General features: G+C 35.7%; 1 protein-coding gene across 2 annotated transcripts in view; it reads right to left on the minus strand.

Annotated features, from left to right (window-relative positions):
• Nucleotides 1–21,028, minus strand: part of LARS2 (leucyl-tRNA synthetase 2, mitochondrial) — an 86,542-nt gene that overhangs the window by 54,699 nt on the left and 10,815 nt on the right. For both annotated transcript variants that reach the window (XM_017836154.1, XM_017836155.1), the window contains exons 4-7: nucleotides 17,270–17,361; nucleotides 13,811–13,871; nucleotides 6,002–6,091; nucleotides 2,556–2,699 (exon numbers count right to left, since the gene is read on the minus strand). In XM_017836154.1, the coding sequence (XP_017691643.1) occupies nucleotides 2,556–2,699; nucleotides 6,002–6,091; nucleotides 13,811–13,871; nucleotides 17,270–17,361 (387 nt within the window). The remainder of the gene's footprint in view (nucleotides 1–2,555; nucleotides 2,700–6,001; nucleotides 6,092–13,810; nucleotides 13,872–17,269; nucleotides 17,362–21,028) is intronic.

A 21,028-nucleotide genomic window follows, 5' to 3' on the forward strand; every position in this document is an offset into this window, starting at 1 on the left:
CGGTAACTACCACAAGAAATGAAGAAATGTGTGCAAAGTTAAGTTTTAGGGATAATTAGTCAAGACATGTGGAAAGGGGAGCCAAAGTTGTAGCATTTAAGATCTATTATTTGGCTTCTGTCAAAATGCTGTTGTGAAGCTTCCTGATTATGTCAATGTGGGCATAGAGTTTCTAAGAGATTGAAAGACTTGCCCAGTATTAGCTCAGATACAGTCTCCCTCTGAGGGATTGTCTTTAGTTGTGGCTTGCAGTTCATGGGCATCCAGCGCTGTATAGCCAGAACAGTCTTCTTCAGAAAGTAAGACACAACATGCTATGTTATCTAATCTCTTGTAATTTAAAAGAAGAAAAAAAAGTACAAAAAAAGGGAATTTATTTGTTCTAACCTTCCAAGAATGAAATCCTTCTAATATCAGATATTTGACTTAGTATAGGAGAGCCTGGTAATCTGCTCTTCTTATTTGAAGGTTTGGCAATTAAAAAAAAAGTAATATTTCTCCCTCTACAACCAAATGTTTAAAGCCCTTGCCAGAAGAAGCACAGTGAGACTGAAAGTGTGCCAGAACCATAGCAACAAAAAATGGGAGTCAGTGGAGGGTGAGTAAAAAGGAAAATCCAAACCACCTGCCACCACTTGGTAGCATCTGTCACTGTACAAGAAGTGGGAGAACATGAAAGCAATGCTTGCCAAAGCACTTGAGCTCAAAGCAATATGGCATCATTCATGGATCTGGTTGTATCAGCTAGCATAGACCCTAAGAATACCAGCCATGAACAGAACAAAATTTTGGGAAACCTTTACAGAGATCCATAGAGTACTCAACTGTCCTCTGTAGCAATGTTTTAAGATTTTGTAGGGGTTTATATAAAAGTTCATCCCCAAATGAAAAGCAGAAGCAGCTCTCACTCATGATACCACTAAAGTATTCAAGAGCAAAAGGTCACTTGCACATTTACCCTTCATGCAGATAAAGGATATGGTAGTCTCCTGAGGTGACATCTTTGGGGTGAAAATGAGGGGGTGTCGTGGAGGCAAAAGTTCCTTATCATCCACTGAGCCTACTTATTGGGGAATGACGTGTTGGAGACGTGATAATTCCAAGAGATGATGCCTTTCCTGTAACAGCATTTCTATAGTATGAATATTGAGCAAGAGGCAATAATCCTGTAAACCAAGGGTATTTTCAAGGTTACTGAAAAGCTCCTCAGTATTGTCTTTTGGTCGTGATGAGTAAAACTTTAAGGCTGATTCACGTCTCTTAGAGGGACATAAGAGAAAAGTGATTTGGTGTAAGCATGGATACAGTCCAGAAATACCAGTCATTACTTCCTACGACCTTTATAAAGATAACAGACAAAAGACATATCAGTAAAGGCAGAAACTCTAATGAAGCTCCAGCCTCAAACTGAGGGAAAAAGTGAGTTGGGGCAGACCCTGAAATATCACAAAGGTCATAAACCATGAAATCTGGTGACAAAGGCACAGAAAAAAAGCTCAGAACACTGTGATCATTTTGTGATTGTGCAGACAAAATCCATTTTTCCTTCAGCTATAGCAAATGTTCCCTCTTTACTGCCAGAACAGACAGCACAATCAGAAAACATGCATCTCAAGTACCTCTCTGTGTATGAAGAATCAAAGCACCATGCAGGATATCTAAAGTTTTTCTCTTTATTATGAATGGACCTAGAGTGAGACATTCTTCTCCTCGGATGAGTGGAAATTTATTTTCTTGAATCTAAGACTCATGAAAAGGATCAAAGATGAATTTTTAACATTTTCTTGGAAACAACTTTCGCAATCTGTACTTGAAGTCTTAATACACAAAATACTCAGATGGAATAAAAGCTTCACCTAGATAAAACAGGAAGTCGATACTTTCATCTCAGAGAGCATAAAGCCAAAACTTTTGTTGAAGAATTCATAGGTGTGCAAGTTATACTGTCCCACTACAATCAAAATTTGAGCTCAGAACAAAAAAAGAATATTTAAATAACTTAAAACTACACTTTTTGAATTACAGATAATCAAATAGAGTACATTATGAAGTGAAGTAAAATAGAAGGTCCAGATGAATCTCCAATAAAGAGAAGTTAACTATAGAGAACTATGGTTCAAACACAGATGGAAATGAATGCTGGGTGATAGGCTGTGCGCCAAGCCCACAGGTCCAATAGGCCAACTAGACAAACAATTTTCTATTTCTAAAGACTGCACAGCTTTACACTCAAAATATACAGAAAAGCACTTGGTAAATATCGTCATTGTGCGAATTCAGAATTCATTCATTCACCTCTAATTCACTTTTTGATTTCTTCAAAATTTAATCCCACACCAATTATTTAGACTCTTCAAGAGGTGAACATAAAGATTTCAGGGATAATAATTTTTATATACACACATACACAGGGATGGGTCGCATATATTATTATGCAATTATATATTACACAAACATGCAAACGTAAAGGACCACATTCAGTTTGATTAATATTTCTGGATGAAAATTCACCTCTTTAAGTGCTATCATCATTTCCAAAAACTGCATTCTCATACCTTTGCATAAGCAGTCGTTTTGATAAACCACTGTTTGAGGTATTTCTGTTCCACTTTTGCTCCTGAACGCCATGAGCAACCATTGTCATCCACCTGTTCATTAGCTAGAACAGTCTGATCCACTGGATCCCAATTTACCAAGGCCTAAAAAAAGTTACAGGAAGAAAAAAATATTTTCAGTAGCTATTTAAAAAGTAGAATCTTACTTTCCAGATACCAAAAGAATTATCCAGAAGTATACCTTGGACCCCTGAGTTTTCTATATTTTTATAGCATCCATTTGAATCAGCAACATGGATTCAGCTGAAGATGTGTTGAATATTCATCTTCTCAGAATTCAAAAGACCCAAGAATGCAGTTGGCAGCGTTTTTCTAGACTGATCCAGCTAGCAGGAGAGGCTGACACTTGACTGCTTGGCTGTTAAATAAGTAAGTGTTCCGATTGACTATAATGCAAATGACATAGTCTGATGCTTAAAAGCTCTTCACTACTAATCCAAAAGTTTTGAGTCAGACTGAGGGAGATGAATAAAAAAGATGTCCACTTTGAGAGGACATAATCACAAAGCAGTAGTATAATGGTCAACTATGTTTCAAGCGAAAGAGTTGATATTATCTGCACATAACTTCTGTCTGCTGTGTGAATTACTTTTTGAATCACCTTTCCTTCTCAACACAAATGCATCAAAGTGAAATAAATCTTAGTGTTCAACTGTACAAACCTTGTTTTTTGAGGGTTAATTGAGATACCAGACATAATATACTGAGGAGGGAGCAGAAATCAAAATCTCTCTCCTCCCCAGTGTTCAACAATTTAGCTGATCACTCACCATAAAGGATCTAAGATTACAAAAGAATCCTACCAGTCATTCCAAAAGTGTTGCTAAATGGTAGATATTAAATTGAAAAAAAATGAAGAGAAAGTAAGAGAGAAAACCTATAATCAAAGCAATAAAGAAGAGTAATCCAGTATGTTGAGTGTTATTTAGTATTTGAGCTAAATCAGACTGACTGAAAAACAGTAGCTCCATAGAGTTCTAATACATTAAAGATCTTTTGAAAATCTCAAATGCATTTTTTGGGATGAGGAGGACTTAGTATCTCAATCAAAAACTAATCACTGTCCTCATACTGTTCATGTTACATTTTATCTATCATCGATCATCTTCTGAAGTGCCCATTTAAGAAATCAGTAGCTGAAAGGTCTTGTCTTTGAATTTTTAAAGTTACGTTTTGTTCCTTCCATCTCTCACAGACTTTTGACTAATATCTAGAACTTGGCTAATAAATTAAATCTTTAGTTCCTACTTATACCTCACAAAGGCAACTTCTTGACAATGACAGCCTCTAAAACTATGACCCCAGGAAGCTGCTGAAAGTCATCTACACAAAGAAAGCACAATGCAAGAGCATACAGAGCACACAAATAATTTCAGTCTCCTCACTATGCCAATATAGACCATATGCTTTTAAGATAGGATTTGTCTCGTCCAACTTCAGGTATCTACAGCATGAGTATCTCTGGGCTTGGTATCTCTGGGTCCACTACAGATTACAGGTGTCTAATCAAAATCACAGAGTCAGGGCAGGTATTATCCTCAATGAGACACCCACTTCTGGCCAGGTCAATATTCTCTACAGTATATTGACTAGATCAGTACTGCGGGAAAAAGAAAGAGGATTTTGCTATGGTGAATAAAGGTGTCCACTATGAATGCTGTAGCACCCAGACAGACATTGTTAATCCTCCATAATTGCAGCTCCTGGACATACTGTGTGTCCCTGCCAGGGTAATTTCTGGTCAGACACACATACTCCTTGGCGTGGAGTGTTAACTAGGCTAACGCTCTACTTGTCTTCTTATTGCCACAGTAAGGCTATGAGTTATTGTACCCAAAATGAAATTGTAATAAAGGAGACTTAAAGCTGTGCAAAAGTACTCCTTAGTATATATTGCAGATAAACTGACAACACGAGATAAATTTATGCTTTAAGTATATACGACTATTCAAAGAGACCCAGGGTTATGGGCTCTCTCTGCCATCTGTTTCCTGCCAAAAAGCAACTGGTTCATATCCACCAGAGATTATATCCCCTACAGGTTGACAGATGCTGATTTAAGTCCTCAAACTGATCCCTGACTTGAAAGCAGATGGAAGTTGGAAGCAGATTCAATCACTGGTACCCAAACACCTCCAGGATCCCACAGTACTTGGAGCCTACATGAAAAATTTATTTTGTATATCATCACTGCTTGGAATGAAGCAGCAAACCTTGTGCTTTTCAGATTCGCTTGAGGTCACTTGTCAAGCAAACAAATTTACATATAAAAATATATTTGTTACGGCAAAGACAGGGGTTTAATTTTTTTTATTACAAATTAAAATGATTACACAAGAAAAAAATAAACCCCCTCCAACCAAATCCAGCATGTTAGTACATATCACATATTGAGGTTTTTTGCTGGTTATCATTTAAGATCTCTGAGTACATCTTGCCTATGCAAATGGGAGAAGTAGCTCAGTAACACCCTGCCATCTTAAACGGTGCCTTTTACCATCAGTCTCTTTCCCTGGGTTCAGAGCATAATTAGAGTACATCCCTAATTATATCCTATGTGGTTTCCTGGTTTCTATAAAATACAAATGAAATATCAAATCGTATTTAAGAAATCTTAGTTCCCATTTTAAGTTAGAAACATTCACTAAATTGCTACTTTGTTTAAGTGCAGCTGTTCAGGTATTTTGGAACTGCATTGCCTTGGGTATACAGTGAGTTCTTTGGACTACTCATTTAACATCTTTGTTTTACCTCCTACTTAAGCAATTAACTGAACCCTTCACTTTTCAGATAGCCTGATACATGTTATTTACAAAATATTATAATTTCTTAATGTACTGCTAGCAGATAAACAGCTGTGATAGTCTTATGGCATCCAGTTCTTCTGTAACACTTCAGAGATCACAAATAGGGTTCAGGAATAGGACAGCTATGCACCCAATCTCCAATTGTCATATCCAATCCCATCAGTTCTGAGACAGTATCACAATAATGTCATGCAGATAAATAATCTCACAGCTGAAGAGACTCCTAATGATCACAATGTCATATATTTTCATGAGGGAAGTTAAGATCTATAGAAAATGATATATTAAAGCCAGGAAACAAACTAATAAAAGCTATATTCTGATCCTGCACTTCAATGCAAATCTCTGACAATAAACACTTCTGATTTGACTTGTTACAATGGCCATTTATGTTGGTTTATTAGTTAGTTACATATAAAATTCAGTTATATATAACATTATTTCTATTTTGAGTGATTTAAAATTAATAGAGCACAATCACTAAATGAATGTGAATGGACAATCTGGAAATGTGCCACTGACACAAATAACTTAAATTAGTGTACCTGCAAAATATTAGAGTTCAAAGTTTGTACCTACCTCTTTTTGATACACTATCCCAGCTTCAAAAAGCTTAAGAAAGAGATATTGTGTCCATTTGTAGTACTCTGGCAAGCAAGTGGTTACTTCCTGTAGAAATTAAACAAAATAAAAATTCCTGAAACTATGCTTAGTATTTTCTTACATCATTTTAACATAGACAATTAACCCAGGAGTGTATAATATATTCTACAGAGAAAACATAACTGTTTCTTCATGTCTGTGTCCACATACAAACCTCATTTTTGTAATGTTTACAATTAGTGATATTCACCTGTACACGAAATCAGAGAACACAGGCTTTGTGTGGGTTTGATATGCAAAGAAAAGTTTCCCTCCTAACATGGAATATAAGAATCCTGTAATATTAATGCTGATAGATATAAGAACAGAAGATGAATGGAAATGATCACAGCTGTCTGACCTGGGAAACAGCAAAAACAGAAAAAAAAAGACCTCTGTCAAAGAAGCCATCCTAGCCAGGTAGCCTTTTCCTCTGTTGCTCAGCAATGAAAAGCAGGAACAGAGCCTGCTGACTGCTCAGAGGCAGCTGGGAGCTGCTGCAGTGAAATGAGCAGAACAAGGAGCTTACAGCCGAAACATTGGATGCGTGAGGACAGAACACCACACAGGAACCCGGGCTGCTGTCAGACAGAACATGTGGGGCAGATAGGATCGAATACAGGGTAAGATTCTAAACTTCAAGATGAAAGACTTGCAAAGGATATCTTACATCCAAAGGTCGATAAGCAAGGCAAGGCAGCTCAAGTTAGGAGAAGGCTCTAGCTTGAAGGATGGAAAAAATGAGACATAAAAGAAGTCACAAATGAGGGGGACTGTTAAGAGGGAAATAAAGACAGAAAAAAATAAAAGACAACATAAGAAGGAGGAAAGGGAATTAAGAGAATAGCAAGTAACTATAATGGATAGGTTTTTTCAAAACTCAAACACATTTTCTAAGTTTTAAGTGGAATATAATATTTAAAAAACAACCTACTGACCAATTGCTTACAAAGTTCCATATTTTAAATGTTTGTTCTTAAAAAAACAAACTGCATTTCAAGTAAACATCATAATATACAAAGATGACTAAGGGATTCCATCATTACATACTCCCAGTTATCTCAACACAAACACAGGTTTCACAGGCACAATGCAAACCTATATGCTCGCACCCACTTACTTTAAATTTTGGCCAAAGTGAAAAGAACTGAGTAACTCAGTATTTAAGCTTTCATTACATCTTTAATATGTACCAGTAGAGATCAGATTTCCCTCCTCAACTTTTTCTTTTTAACTTGCACTTGTTTAAAGAAGAAACATTTCTACAAACTTTCTGCTTGACCACATTTGTACATATTGAAGTGAAAGATGGCTGAACTTCAAATCAACACAAATACCTCTTGATTTTAGAGTTACTGATAAAAACTTTCTCAGTAAGCCACTGATAAAATTTATTCCCTTTATAAATAGTTATCAAGTACCAGGAATAGCTCCAAATGTGAAATGTCTTTCACGTGGGCTTTCCTATCATCTAAGCTTCCCACTACACACAACTCCTGCAGTATCATCTGCTACTCAAATGACATCTGAAACACTCTAGCATAAAATTTTTATTCTTTTTCTACAACTTTATATTCTAGTTGCTTTGAACTTTATATTCCAGTGCTGAAACACTGCTTTTTACAATTAATATGACCTTTGAATAGATGTGCCTCAAAAGTGGGTATAAGAGGCTTTCAAGATCAGAAACAGACATTTAATGGCAAGTTTTCAGCACAGCATGTGAAGACCTAGTAATGAAAAACAGTTGCTTGATTAATTCCCTGTGCTCTGCACTGAAAAAAATCCACTTGATAAAAGTCTGATTTCCATCTCTCCAACCAAACACTATCCATTTAGTAATTATTTTTCCCCCCTCTGCTTCTTCACACAGTGACAACAGTTCTTCTGCCAATGTGATGCCACTACAGGCAACAGAGTTTCACCACTGGAATACTGGACACATAAAATAAGAGAGACAATCCCCTTCAGTACAATGTCAGACTATCTGAGCAACAGACAAATGGGTAGGACAACAGAAGTGAGTTGTCAAATAAAAATTGTAAAATGATTGGAGATTTGTCCTTCTGGCCCTGAATGGCAGATCTGTGCTTTCTGAAACAAAAAGATTACATGTCCCAATCTAAACAAGCATGTTACAAGCCAGACAAACTTGAGCTACAAGATACAAGGTAACTCCTGAGAATGGAATCCCATGTACGTGGTCTCTCACAAGTTGTAAATTGACACTTTTTAGAAAGAAATGCAGCAGACCGTGTCACTGAAAAAAAAAAATCTGCTGTGTGGTCATTGAGCTGCAAAAAGATCACTCAAGTTCATAATTTAACTTCATAACCATGAAGGTTTGGAGTAGCATTTGAAGTTAATGAAGAAAGAGAAATTACATCACTATCAAGTGAAATGAGCTGCTGAAGGCAAGCCAGCAAACTCTTGTCAATCCCAAAATATGTTTTGGGTCTTTTTTTTCCTATCATTTAGCACATTAAGACTTACAGTTAAAAATAATTTTCTATGTATTCCAGTTACTGATCTTGATTAAATAAATGATGTCTGGTAAAAAGTTTCCATTATGCTGCCATCATGTTTAAATTAAAGCGAATGTTAATGTTTCTATTTATACTTTATAAGCATGACAAAGATCTGCAGAGCATTAACATAACTAACTTAACTCAGAAATACACAAAAGAGTTTATAAAAGGGATTGAAAAATAGCACGCTGGAGCCATTCCACCCTGCCAAAAACTGTTACTTTCTGCTTCTCATTTGTGATCTGAGCACTAGCATAAACAGCACACATATAGAACCCCAAATCATAAAACAGTTCAGTGAATATATATAACATGACATTAACATATTTTCTCCAAAAATAAAACACCTACTAAAAAATCAGAACCCTTTTACAAATATGTAAGATACTGCTCACTGTCCACTGCATTTGCTCTTCAGTGCTCTGTGACAGATTTAGTCATCACCCAGTACCTCTGCCTTTCAGGTGGTAATATGAAATGGGAGGGAAAGCATCTCCCTCTTCTCCCCATCCATTTTCCCTTTTCCTCCTGTCAGCTTCAAAAAGAGTATCCGATACTCTCACCAAAATGCCTCTTAATCATTGGTTACTGTTAGTGCTCCTTATTCCTACAGGAATGACACTCATTCATCAAATCAGTTCCTCACAACAATTAAAACAAACCACCTGTAAGAACAGTCTGCTTTTAAAAGGACAGGTACTGGCAAGTACCTAGAAGTACCTAGAAGAGAAAGACCCCTACCCTTATTAAAAACGACCTTGCTTAATCCATTTATTGCAGCACAGTAATCTGTTCCTAACAAATACCACGATGGACGGGTTGGTATCTTACTTACTTCTGCAAATAAATTCTCAGTTACAGATTAAAATGGCAGTATTACAATTTAGATTTGATAGCACTGCAACTGGGAAGCAATAGATTCATGTTAACGTTAAAGGGCCATTCATAATGAAAAAATCTGGTTTAAAAAAATTCCTTTCAGCTACAAAAAAATATGGGAAAACCATCAGGAAAGAATCTGCATTAAAAAAACCCTGAAAAAACCCAACTCAAACTGGATGAAAGATTTTGGTGTTTTTAATAAAAGAAAAACTCATTTTCAAATGCTCTGTTTTAAAATTCATTATTTTTTCTAAATCTGCTCTGTTCTTACGATGTTCTACTATGAATCTCTGACCTTTTAACTGGTTTTTGCTAGTATTTTTAAGAAGAAAGTTACATCTTCAAGCTACTTCCATGGCTTTCTTTTTTTTTTTTCAAATAAAAGTAATATTTACAGGCTGCATGAAAAGGTTTATTTGTTCTAAGATCCACCAGACCTTATGAATAACGTATAACTGAAGAGAAGTAATTTCCTAGTTTATTGCCAATAATTTTATTTTACCACAGTCTTATGCTATCCTAAAGATAGGCATGTTGCACTTATTTAAAAGGAGACAAACAGAAAAAATCTGGGCAGATTCTTTTCAAATTCTATTTGGGAAGATTAAACAGTTTAATCAATTATTTGCCTATTTTGGTTTTAAGGGCATGTAACACCTCATCTGAAAGTATAATTATTTGATTTTCTGAGGTTTAGAGCTAGACCAACCTACATTTCTAAATTAATTTGAATATTTGTATTTCAAAGGCCCTTAGTTTTATGCTTTATTAGCTACAAATACAAATGTCATTCAGTGCCTACATTTTAGAGCATGAATATCTTCCTTGAAAAAAAAAGTAGTCTTGTATCAACAGTTTGCTTCTTTTATTTAATTACAAGTAGGATCACTGATTATCAGTGATATGTGGATGAAAAGGAAATTTCATAGGTAATGCTCTATGTATTGTTAGCTTTATGAATGCTCAGGCAGAGCACAAGAATGACAACTTCAAATCTAAGCAGAAAAATATCTGCACAAAGAAAATCTACCAAAGATTTAGTCTTTTTTAATGTACTCTTATGCAAAATAAATATGTCACTTGGAATGCAGAAATTGAAATGCAGAATGAGCTACTTTCTATGAGAAAATTATAGATTGATAGTAACAACAGTGGTGAACTGATGGCTTGCTGGGAACATGCATTCAGTCTGATGGCACTCCCGAGAAAAAGAAAGGAAAAATGTTATATGCTCTCCATTCCTTGTTGCTGATGACATGAATCTTTGAAAATTATACTGCCTAATTGCCTTGAAAATCATCTTTAAAAAAAGTGGCAAGCAGATTGCTATGCTATCTGAGGTGATATTTTTGAAAAATCTGACCACCAGGAATGCTCTGATTATTGGTATCTTAAAATCAAAACATAACTGCAATGTTGGGGATTTTTTAATTTTGCAGGTGTTTTTAATGTCTCTTAGAGACATTTCTTCCATGCTGAAACTTCAGCTTTGTAATCTTGCATCTGAGAAACATAAATGTTCAGAATAGAAATGCTCTCTCTCTTATTGTTTTTTCTAAGTATCTCCCCAAAATCACACCATTTTTGAAGTGATTTAAAAATACAACATTTCTTACTTGAGGCACTTAAAATACATCCATGTTTCAGGTAAAAAATTTTAGATTACTATCAGTATTTAAAAGCAAAGTACTTATAGAGTTATTTTAAGCATTTAATTACATTTTTCATTTGCTTACATTTTCTGTTCAGGAGAATAATTTTAAGGTGTCTTTGTAACTTGACTGTCCAAAATCATCTAATTAGCTTTTAATAATGTCTTATTTGTGGTGCCTCACTGATTAAATAATTTTACTTACTGCTGCAACATAAACATATTTGCACATTTTGATTTATAAGACAGAGAACAACAAAAAAAACCCACAGATAAATAAAAGGAAATTTCTACTATCGCAGGTGCACTGGGATTTGTTCATAATGATTTTATCAAGCAATAAAATTAGACCTAGTCTTCATATTCCTGGACAGGAATTTCTTGACCACCAGACATGACTTTTTAGGTAGCTAGATTCTTCAGCACAGCTACATGCACTAGGTATTCAAAATGGACTTTTTTTCCCCCTCACTTCTTTTTTCCTTTACCATTTTTAAAATGGCAACATTTATTTAAGTTCCCTTCCCATCACCTAGCCATATAATATACTCTAAGCTGGCCACAGAGGACAGGGACAGTTAACATAAAAGGTTCACACTCTAAAAAGGCAATTCACCACACACTAAAATAGGTATCTAAGTTAGGGGAATGGGCTCCCTCCAGCATGTATTTGCTAAGCACTATCCTCTAGCACAATGGAGGGGCAGATTTAAGCAAGACCAGTGAAATTAAATTAAAAACAAACTCCTGTTTTGTATAATGGCTTTTGGTTAATTAAACTAACACATATAAAAGGTATCTTACTTGGATTTTTCATAGGAGTCACTAATGCTACTGGGTTTGTTTGCAGTGTCAGTGTTTTGTAAGCCCCCTGATTTAGAACCATACAAGTAGAGAATACTAAAAAAAAAAATACTCCTTACCTCAAAGAGCTCACTTTTTTGATGGGTACCTGCACAGCACAGTGCTTTGCTGTGCAAAGATGCTTGGGTTACCCCAGAAGCAGCACAGCTGAGGCAGTAAGATGCTCTGCCCAGCCTAATTAGCCTTGCAGAGAAGCAGGTTTTATCAGCCTGGATAACACAGTCTGCTAGGGATTCTATTTCCACAGGTTCTTTCATGGCTAGCTCAAATATCTGTGCATTTGAAGATCATATAATATTTTAGGCATCATACATTTTTTGCAATGAATAAACATATCTATTACTAATGGCTACTATTCAGATCACTCTTACTCCAGTTAGTAACATAGGCTTTCTAGGTAAAATAAAACTTAACTGATTAGCTAAGGAGTGAAAACTAAAATGTATTGTGTTTCAAGGAACGCTTTTTAGCTGTTTTAAAATCTTACCTTTCAAAACCACAAACTACATGTCCCTAGAGCATTTCAAAGTATTTCAATTACACAACAGTTCAAGTGGAGTACGTTGTAGAGTTTCAGAGCCCTTTCCACAAGTATTCAGAGACTCCTGAAAGTTCATTAACCAAAACATGGTTTACTAGAAAAGCAAGGGTAAGCTTCAAAGAACAGGCACAGAGATGACAAATGATTTTTCCCTGTGTTCTTATACTTCCTGCTATGGTTTTCAGTACTGCCAGTTCTCCATCTGTTCTTTGGAATGGAAGGGTTAAACAGAAGTCCATACACGGAGATGAATTTTCTGAATTTTCTTGATACCATCAGTTTCAAATATAAGAAAATAATTGTCAAGCATGCGTGCTGTGAACCTTCCACAACAAATCTTTTATTTTCAGAGCAACTTTTTGGCTACCAAGAAAACGAAAACCTTACTAAAAAGGCTTATACTGAAAAATCTTGCCATATATATGACATGATGAAATATGGTTTTTTAGACGTAAGACATACAAATAAACAACTTCACCTTCAAGATTAAAGAAAACAGATGGCATGTCTCAGACTGTCAGAAAGTAATGTGTTCCCTTTTCAGATCTACAATACTGCTATAAAAATCCAAGATTAGCATCTCCATCACTCTATTCAAAATCAAATTAAGGTGATAACAGTTATTGCTGAGAATATAAAGGCAGTGATAGACTGATTCACTGGTAAATGCAATAGCCTTACAATTGCTTCAAACATTAATTCCTTTTTTAACTGGAAAATGACATTAGCTTATGATCTGATCTGTGTTTGGGAAGTTTTTTAAAGTGAGCACCTGATTCTCAAGCACTAGTGTTTTAAATAAAATTTATGTTTTCCAAAATGGTCACGATATGAACATCTACAAAAATGCAGGCTTATGCTTCAAAATTTGGAATATCAAAACCAAGCCCTTGACATACACATTGAAGAGAGTGCTCCTCAAAAAATACATACCTTAACACAAAGGCATTGCTGTTTCATAAATATCTGTTTAGACTATTGCCTTCCTTCTAACACAGAAAATTGATACTTCAAAGAGACAAAAAAGCAGAGAGAAAAATCCAAATACAAAACTGAAATCACTTTAAAGATTCTCCTAAACATCGATATTATCAGATGATATCAGAATTCCAAAAATGAGGAAAATCTGATAAAAAGCTCAATTTTACAGTTTAACAACTTTAACTGGTCACTACCAAAGACTTTTATATTGTCATAAATAAAATAGTGAAATTCCATGGTTTTCAGTGTTGCATCATACAATAAAATAAAGCAGTATCCATTTAAAAAGAAAATCTTACCCTTTCCCATGTAAAAGAGAGACCTAGTGCATCAAACTGTTCCCTCATGTGCTGAATATTACTGCAAAATAATAATAATAATAATAAATTAAAAATTATTAACTTAAAATATTTCTATCGTGCGATCACATTTAAAATCAGGTGCTTAAAAAGTTCTGAGAAATCAAAAGTACTAGCTAACCTCTAAACACTACGATCTCAGAATTCTCAGAATACTCATCTTTAATAATTTTAAAAGTCCCCAGTGTATTCTGGTCCAATCTGGCTATGTATACAAGATAGATTTTTTTTTTCTCTTGATTTTAATGCAACTTAATAGTAAATATGGCACTGCAGTTTGAAGGAAGCATTACTGAAGCACCACTTCTCATTATTTTTAATTATCTTCACTGCATTTGAGCCAAAGGACCCTCTGAAATCTTCTTAATGCAGTAGGATGCACTTCTACCATCAGCTTAATCCTGCTCTATCCTGACAATGCTATCCTGGCTATGTTTTGCTGTGGCTGTGGTGATTGTGTGGCTATAGGATGACTTGAATCAGCTTACCCATTCAACTGAAGACACTCCCCACAAAAAGTTCTCAAAAAAACCCCCACCAGTTTTCTTTCTTCCCTCTGATCAACAGGCTGATCAAACCAAGACTGTGGGCCACAAAAACAGCTGAGCCAACACAAAGGAGGTGGTGGGAACATATATCCTGGGAGGCAACAAGGAACAGCTAAACTTCTGGTGGCAGCAGAAAACCTAAGTCAACGGTGAAACTGTAGGGCTAGATAGGGCTAGATGTTGCCCCAGATCAATAATATTACAAATGTAAAATAAAATACAGCAGAATATACAGTGAAGCTTTAATTTGAACATTTACTAAATACAGTTTACCAAAATACCCACAATTACACGACACTAATTAGTGACCTGGTGTGAAGTCATTCACATACTGTAACATTGGTTAAAATTTCTAATGGACTTATACCTTTCTACTAAAATGCATTATGTCAGATGAAGTGGTACCTATCCTCCCACTGTGGCTAAGTTGACAGTCATGAAATCAAGTATTTAATTCTGATCCAGAGCAAACTTGCACTGCTGAATAACTGAGAAATGCAAGTATTTAGTACCTGGAAAAGGCCTGCCTTTTCTAGTAAGCTATCTTTCATGGTTTGGGTATACCAGGAAATCCTCTTATGGACTCATGGCTTTCACTGGAAGAAACCACACTTTTAGTAGTGCTGCTTTAATTAAAGTCCCATTCAAAGTACTGATTAAAAAAAATAAAATTTGAGTAATTTTCACAAAGCTTCTGCTGCTATACTTACTCATGCCAACAAAATTTTCTGTTTGTATAAATAACTCTGTCTTCAATTTGTTTTATGTTTTTTCCTATCTTTGAGAATATAAGAAGTAATAGTCAATTTAAGTTAATTTGAAATCACCTCTTCAGCAAATCAAGATACTCTGAAATTTGGTTGCTCACTCCTGAAACAAGCAAACTGAAATGGTTAGTGTGCCCCCTTTTACAGGGGCAGCTGTGTCTGCACCAGGGATGACTAAAACACATCAGGGTTGATGCCACAGCTTCATGTTCAGTTCAGTTCATCCTTGCTGCAGGCATGAAAAACATTTGGGACAGGGGCAGTGGAGAAAACGGGAGACACTAATTACTTCAGTGGTCAGAATTTAAACTGCCTATATGATGAACCAACTCCTTTCCTTAGCATAAACGAAAAAAAATTAGGTATGTAAATATTTTTTCTATTTGGATGCTGCTGTAATAAGTTCCAATTATGATGTGCTACCTTTTCTCAATTTTTTTGTTATAGCTAACTCTTAAAACTAGATAATTGCTCTTTTCAGTACTAAGGAAACTTTAAAAGCAAATCTTTTCTCCAGTATAAAACATCTTGTCCTTGCAACTAACTAGCTGAACTGCTTTAAGTATATGGAACAATACACACCTATTTACAACAAAAGAGAAAAAGAGAAGAGCACAGAAAGTAGCTCAGGCTGTGCCCTGCCACATGCTTTTTGATATGAACTAGACAAACTGCAAAGATGACACAGGCTGAGCTGACACGGTTCTTTGCTATTGCACAAGTCTCTGCCCCACATGCTCACTGCTTTTCCCTTGAGCCAATTCAGCTCAGTCAGCTGGCAGAATGGCTTTCCTCTGAGCTGGCAAACTGAGTCAGTTCAGCAAGATGCCCTTCGAGTGCCAAAGCCAGTATAATAGGTAGACCGTGTAGTAGAAAGAAGGGGAAAACACTAACCCTTCTGCAGTCAGCAAGTATTTAATGTCAGCCTCATTGTCTCAAAGTTACAACCTCATTTGTCAGGTAGGGAAGGATCACAGTAATGCTTTATCTGGTGAAGTTTCCATCAAGATAATTGAGGTAAAAATGAGACACTCGTGTAACAGATACGCAGATGTGTTTTACAGCTGAGCTTATACAGGCTTATCAAAGGAAGACAGAAATCATTGATTTACTGACCATGCTACAATATAACTGATAGCCCACAACACATTGTGCACAGGGATTTTTCAGACTCCCTCGAATGAACAAAACCAGGGTTTTGTGTCTTCATGGCAAATGGTTTTCAGGCATACTCTTTCTAAATAATACATAAAGGCAATTTTAAAAATTTGAGCAGAAGTAACTCAGAATTTGAGTGTAGTGCCCACATGCATTCTTCCTAAGTGAAATCAGTTGCCATCATATTTTGGCTGGAAAAGTATCAAGTATCTTAAGATGGGACAAGAAGCATGAAAAAAACCCAAAGAAACAGCATTATCAAGGAAGGAAATGGATCAAGGTCTAAAAAGGTACCACAGCTAGATTACTGCATCCAGAGCACAACAAACAGCTTCACTTAGCAAGACTGGTTTCCAACTTACTTATAGAAAGTATTTACTTACATAACCTTTTACTTATTTTAAAGAATATTAGGGGAATATAACACCCAATTCTGTGGTCTAAAGCCCAAGATGTTCACAGAAATCAGCAAAAATAACGGCTGCTTAGGACTTTCTAAGACTCAGTCTGAAACAAAAAAACCTTCCTCTTTTGCATGGTACTGAAAACTGCTAGTAAATCTAACCAGTAGATCATAATCTTTAACTATGTATTCTGTACTAAGATTTACCTCGCCATAATGAAATTCTGATTTATTTCTTACTAACCAATTTGTGTGTTAGGGAAATGTCTCTCTTTTGATATTCTACCACTTTAAAATTTAGAGGTCCTTGAGATTAAAACCTTGAAAATCATCCCAATATATTTATTTTTCAAAACTGAATCATCTGCACAGTCCTTTAAAATGTACTTTGGTCCCAGATAACTCTGGTTCTTTCTGTACTGTCTTTCTTCTACGCTGTTTTTGCTCTGTTTTGTTGGTTTATGGGGGTCACAGTAGAGGTATCCCCCATGGAAATGTCATACTTCAATTCACTAAAAATTACCTTTCTGTCCAGCTTGCAGGGTGAAGGCCATGCTCAACTGCAGCATTTTCTGCTGGTAAACCAAATGCATCCCATCCCATTGGATTTATCACCTGTCAGCAAAAAAGAAGAAAAACACAATGTTATGCAACTTTCTGGAATGGCATCAGCAACACACACAAGACTCCAAGTAATGAATGATGCTTTGCATTTCAGCAATTGCTTTGTCTGAGTTGAACCTCTTCCAAACCTGCCAACTAGGGCTAGCTTTGCTTTAAAAGATGACTATGAAGCATACTTGCTATCTGCAATAAGATGTTAGAGGAAGCTTAAAGTATTACGCAATAAATCCTCATGACTATTTCAACACCAGGTTGACGGTGAAAAAAATGAACTCTTTGTAAATTTTTGTGGTGGTCAAAATCAGCAGTTTATGCTACTGCTGATACTCATTCTAAAAATGAAAGCAAGTAAAAATAATTGACTTTTATAACTGTACTTGATGTGTATCCTATTTTTTTCTGTGTTGAAGAAGAAAAAAAGAAAAATAACCTACAATAACCTTAAATCTACCAAATAAAATTAAGATAATGAAGAAAACAGTTTTAGTCAAATTTTATTGAAATATCTTTTGTAAAGATAGACTACAAAATGACAAATTGTATTTCATGACTACAAATAACAGTGGGGGAAAAGTTTACTATAAAATATAACACATAATTTCTGTTGAAATAGAGATATATCTTTCTTATTGGCATGAAAATGATTTTGAAAAATAATCTAACAGTACAGTAAGCATTCGAAAACCTTGTTTAGCAACCAGGGAAAAAAAAGGCCAGTACTTAAGATGCTATCATTAAACACATACATGTTGGATACCCGATAAAACCAATCCTATTTCTTAAACATACAAATGTGCTATAAATTCAATAATCATGATTAAAGCTACAACAGCAAAACATGACTAACATTTTACAAGTTGTAAGAAATCAAAATTTTTACCCCTTAAAATATGTATTTATATGAAGAACTTGTTCCTTAGTGACATATAAGCAAAGAAGCAATAAAAAAGCAATCCCAGCCATACTAATCTCATAATCTACCTTCATGTGAAAAATCTGTTCGTTTAGGAAGCATAAGAGCTCCTTTTGTCACTGGTTTGAATTATTTTTCTTCTTCTTCGCCCCTACCTTCTAATCCTCTGACTTAATGTAATCTTTCATAAAAAATATTTCATATATGAGTTTATAAAGATGCCCTAGGCACGAACACACTGTAAAAGTAACAAGATTCAACAGATGTGACTCCTCAGCATTCTTGATTCCATAGTGATGTAAAACTAAACCTGCTGTATATCATTACTGTACTGGTGCAGCAACAAAACTGAAGGTATTAACATGTGATCATGTGTGATCCAAGCCAGCACAGTAAGGGTTTAAGCACAGCACATTTTTAATGTCTAAATCTAACAGAAATTGGAATGCTATCCTGTGTTACAAATTTTCCCTATTATCAGTCAAATTATTGTTCCTCATACCACAGTATCAGAAAATATGAGTCCTAACTTCCTACTTCCCTACATTATAGAGGGGGGAGTGTTACATGGTAAATCTCAATTGGAGCATAAACCACTTCTCAACACTCTGTTGAAGCACACCTGTTCCCAGCCCTTCTCCTCTCCAGTCCCCCACCTAGCAATCAAAACTACTGGTATACAAGAAAAAAAAAAAGGGCAGGTAAACTTTACATAAACTATAAATCTCAACAGATTTTTTAAAGGACATATTAGTTCTTTTTGACCACACTATTGCTAAAGACCTGTCTCTGGACAGACATGATGAAATAAACCAGATTTTTTTTTCCACGTATAAAACATATTTTCTCTATTAATCCCCTTTTGTTGATTGTGTGATCCCTACAACTGCCTTCTTTTACTACAAGCTGATGCACATTAAGTGAGATAGAAAAACCACTCTTGGTTAATTTTTGTAAAATTTAGCTTCTGAACACCTCCTGGATATAGACAGGCAGCCAAAAGCAAGGCAGAATCTCATTTCTCACACTCACAAGCAAAAAGATATGGGAAAAACAACCTCACTACCAGCTACAGACATCCCAAAAGGGCTGACAGATGATCCAGACAGTTAATGTATAGACATTTTGTCACTGTACCATCAGGGCTAGAAGGAGTAACCTGTGCACACAGATCTTCCAAATTCTAGCATTTATTAAAAATATCACATTCACTCTTCACATTTAAAAGTTCGGTTTAATGACCAATAATGTTCCTCAAGTTAAAAGGCTGAAGAAGTATGTTAATTCAAGTTTCAATAAGAAAACGGAGTTTAAAGAGACATTAAAAATATCCCCAAATTAATCTCCAGGATAGATCTATTTATGTAGTTGCTATAGAGATGAATGTAACATGCACAGTGGTTTAGAAAATTATTTCGAGTTTATTGTNGCCATGAATGGATTTGAAAGGTTTGTGAAACACATTTGTCTAAACAACAGGTCAGCTCCTTCTGGCTGTAATCTGCAGCTAAAATGCCACAGTCTCCACGCAGCATTTGGCATTACATCTCAACTCTACTTATCCAACATAAAACACGTCGAAAATCTCAAGAGACATGGAAGAGGAAAAGAAAATATACAACTAACACGTCAAAAGTTGGCACAAATGAAAAAGGAACAGTTCAACTGTTCGAAACAAAACAAAAACAGGAAGAAAAAAACAGAAAGCAATACTGAAGACCAAAGAGTATTCCTTGTAGCTCCTTGATGGGTTGGTCATATGCTCTAACTAGCAGAAAACATGGCTGCTCCCTCTACCATTACAGGTGAGCAGAAGAAAAACAAGTCATCTGCTTTCTTGAATGCTGACTTGATTGCTTCTGACAGCAGTCTCTAAACCTTATGCAACTGAGAGATCCATTCTGATCACTGGAGTAACCATTTTTCCAAGCATCGCTTCTTTGTGTAAACAATATTTTCTCTACGCCTCAAGGAGAAACAAAAACATATAATGACTATATCTAGTAAAGCAGGAGGCCTGCATAAGTCTAAGGATGCCCATACCTGGTAAAAGAAGGCAGGCTATAGTTTCAGCCATTTTATGATAGCCAGTGCTATCACCAAAGGCAGCCAGCTGTGTGTTTCCTGCCTTTACAACGAATTGGATAGGTAAACTCCTGGTTAAAACTCCTAGGTTAGTCTTGAACACAGATTATGTAATTTAAGATCCTCAGAAGTTCACGTGATCAGGCAGGTTCAACTCTGAATGAGGGGCATTTTCTACCACTTACCACGTTTTGCACAGGAACATAAAAAGTTGCATGGAGACAATTAAATAGTGTGTGGGGAACAAAGTGTTCAGTAACTACCACACGAGCGCTCTTTTCAGACACAGGTTATTAAAAAAGTAAACAGTTGCATCTTGAAACATTTTAGATCCTAAAGACTGACTCAAAATTAGCTTGAAGCATTTCTTTAAGAATCATTTCACAGCACAGTCAAAAATCTGTTGTTAAAGATGGCTAGAGCTCTTAATGTGAGTGTGGGACCAAGTGGAGGAAGACACAGTAACTCCATTAATTCATTTCTGAGATCTCAGCTCTTCCTTTGAGAGGATTTTCATCTATTCACTGCTGTAATGATCAGCTCATCACACTGACAATTAGTAGGTGAGATCAGTGTGCTACATAACACAGAGCTGACAATTATCTCAGTTCTAAGCCTCCATCAACATAACTAGGACTGGCAATTCTGTGAATTTTCCTT

Source organism: Lepidothrix coronata, unplaced genomic scaffold, assembly GCF_001604755.1.
Source record: "Lepidothrix coronata isolate B3197 unplaced genomic scaffold, Lepidothrix_coronata-1.0 Scaffold271, whole genome shotgun sequence".
NCBI lineage: Eukaryota > Metazoa > Chordata > Aves > Passeriformes > Pipridae > Lepidothrix > Lepidothrix coronata.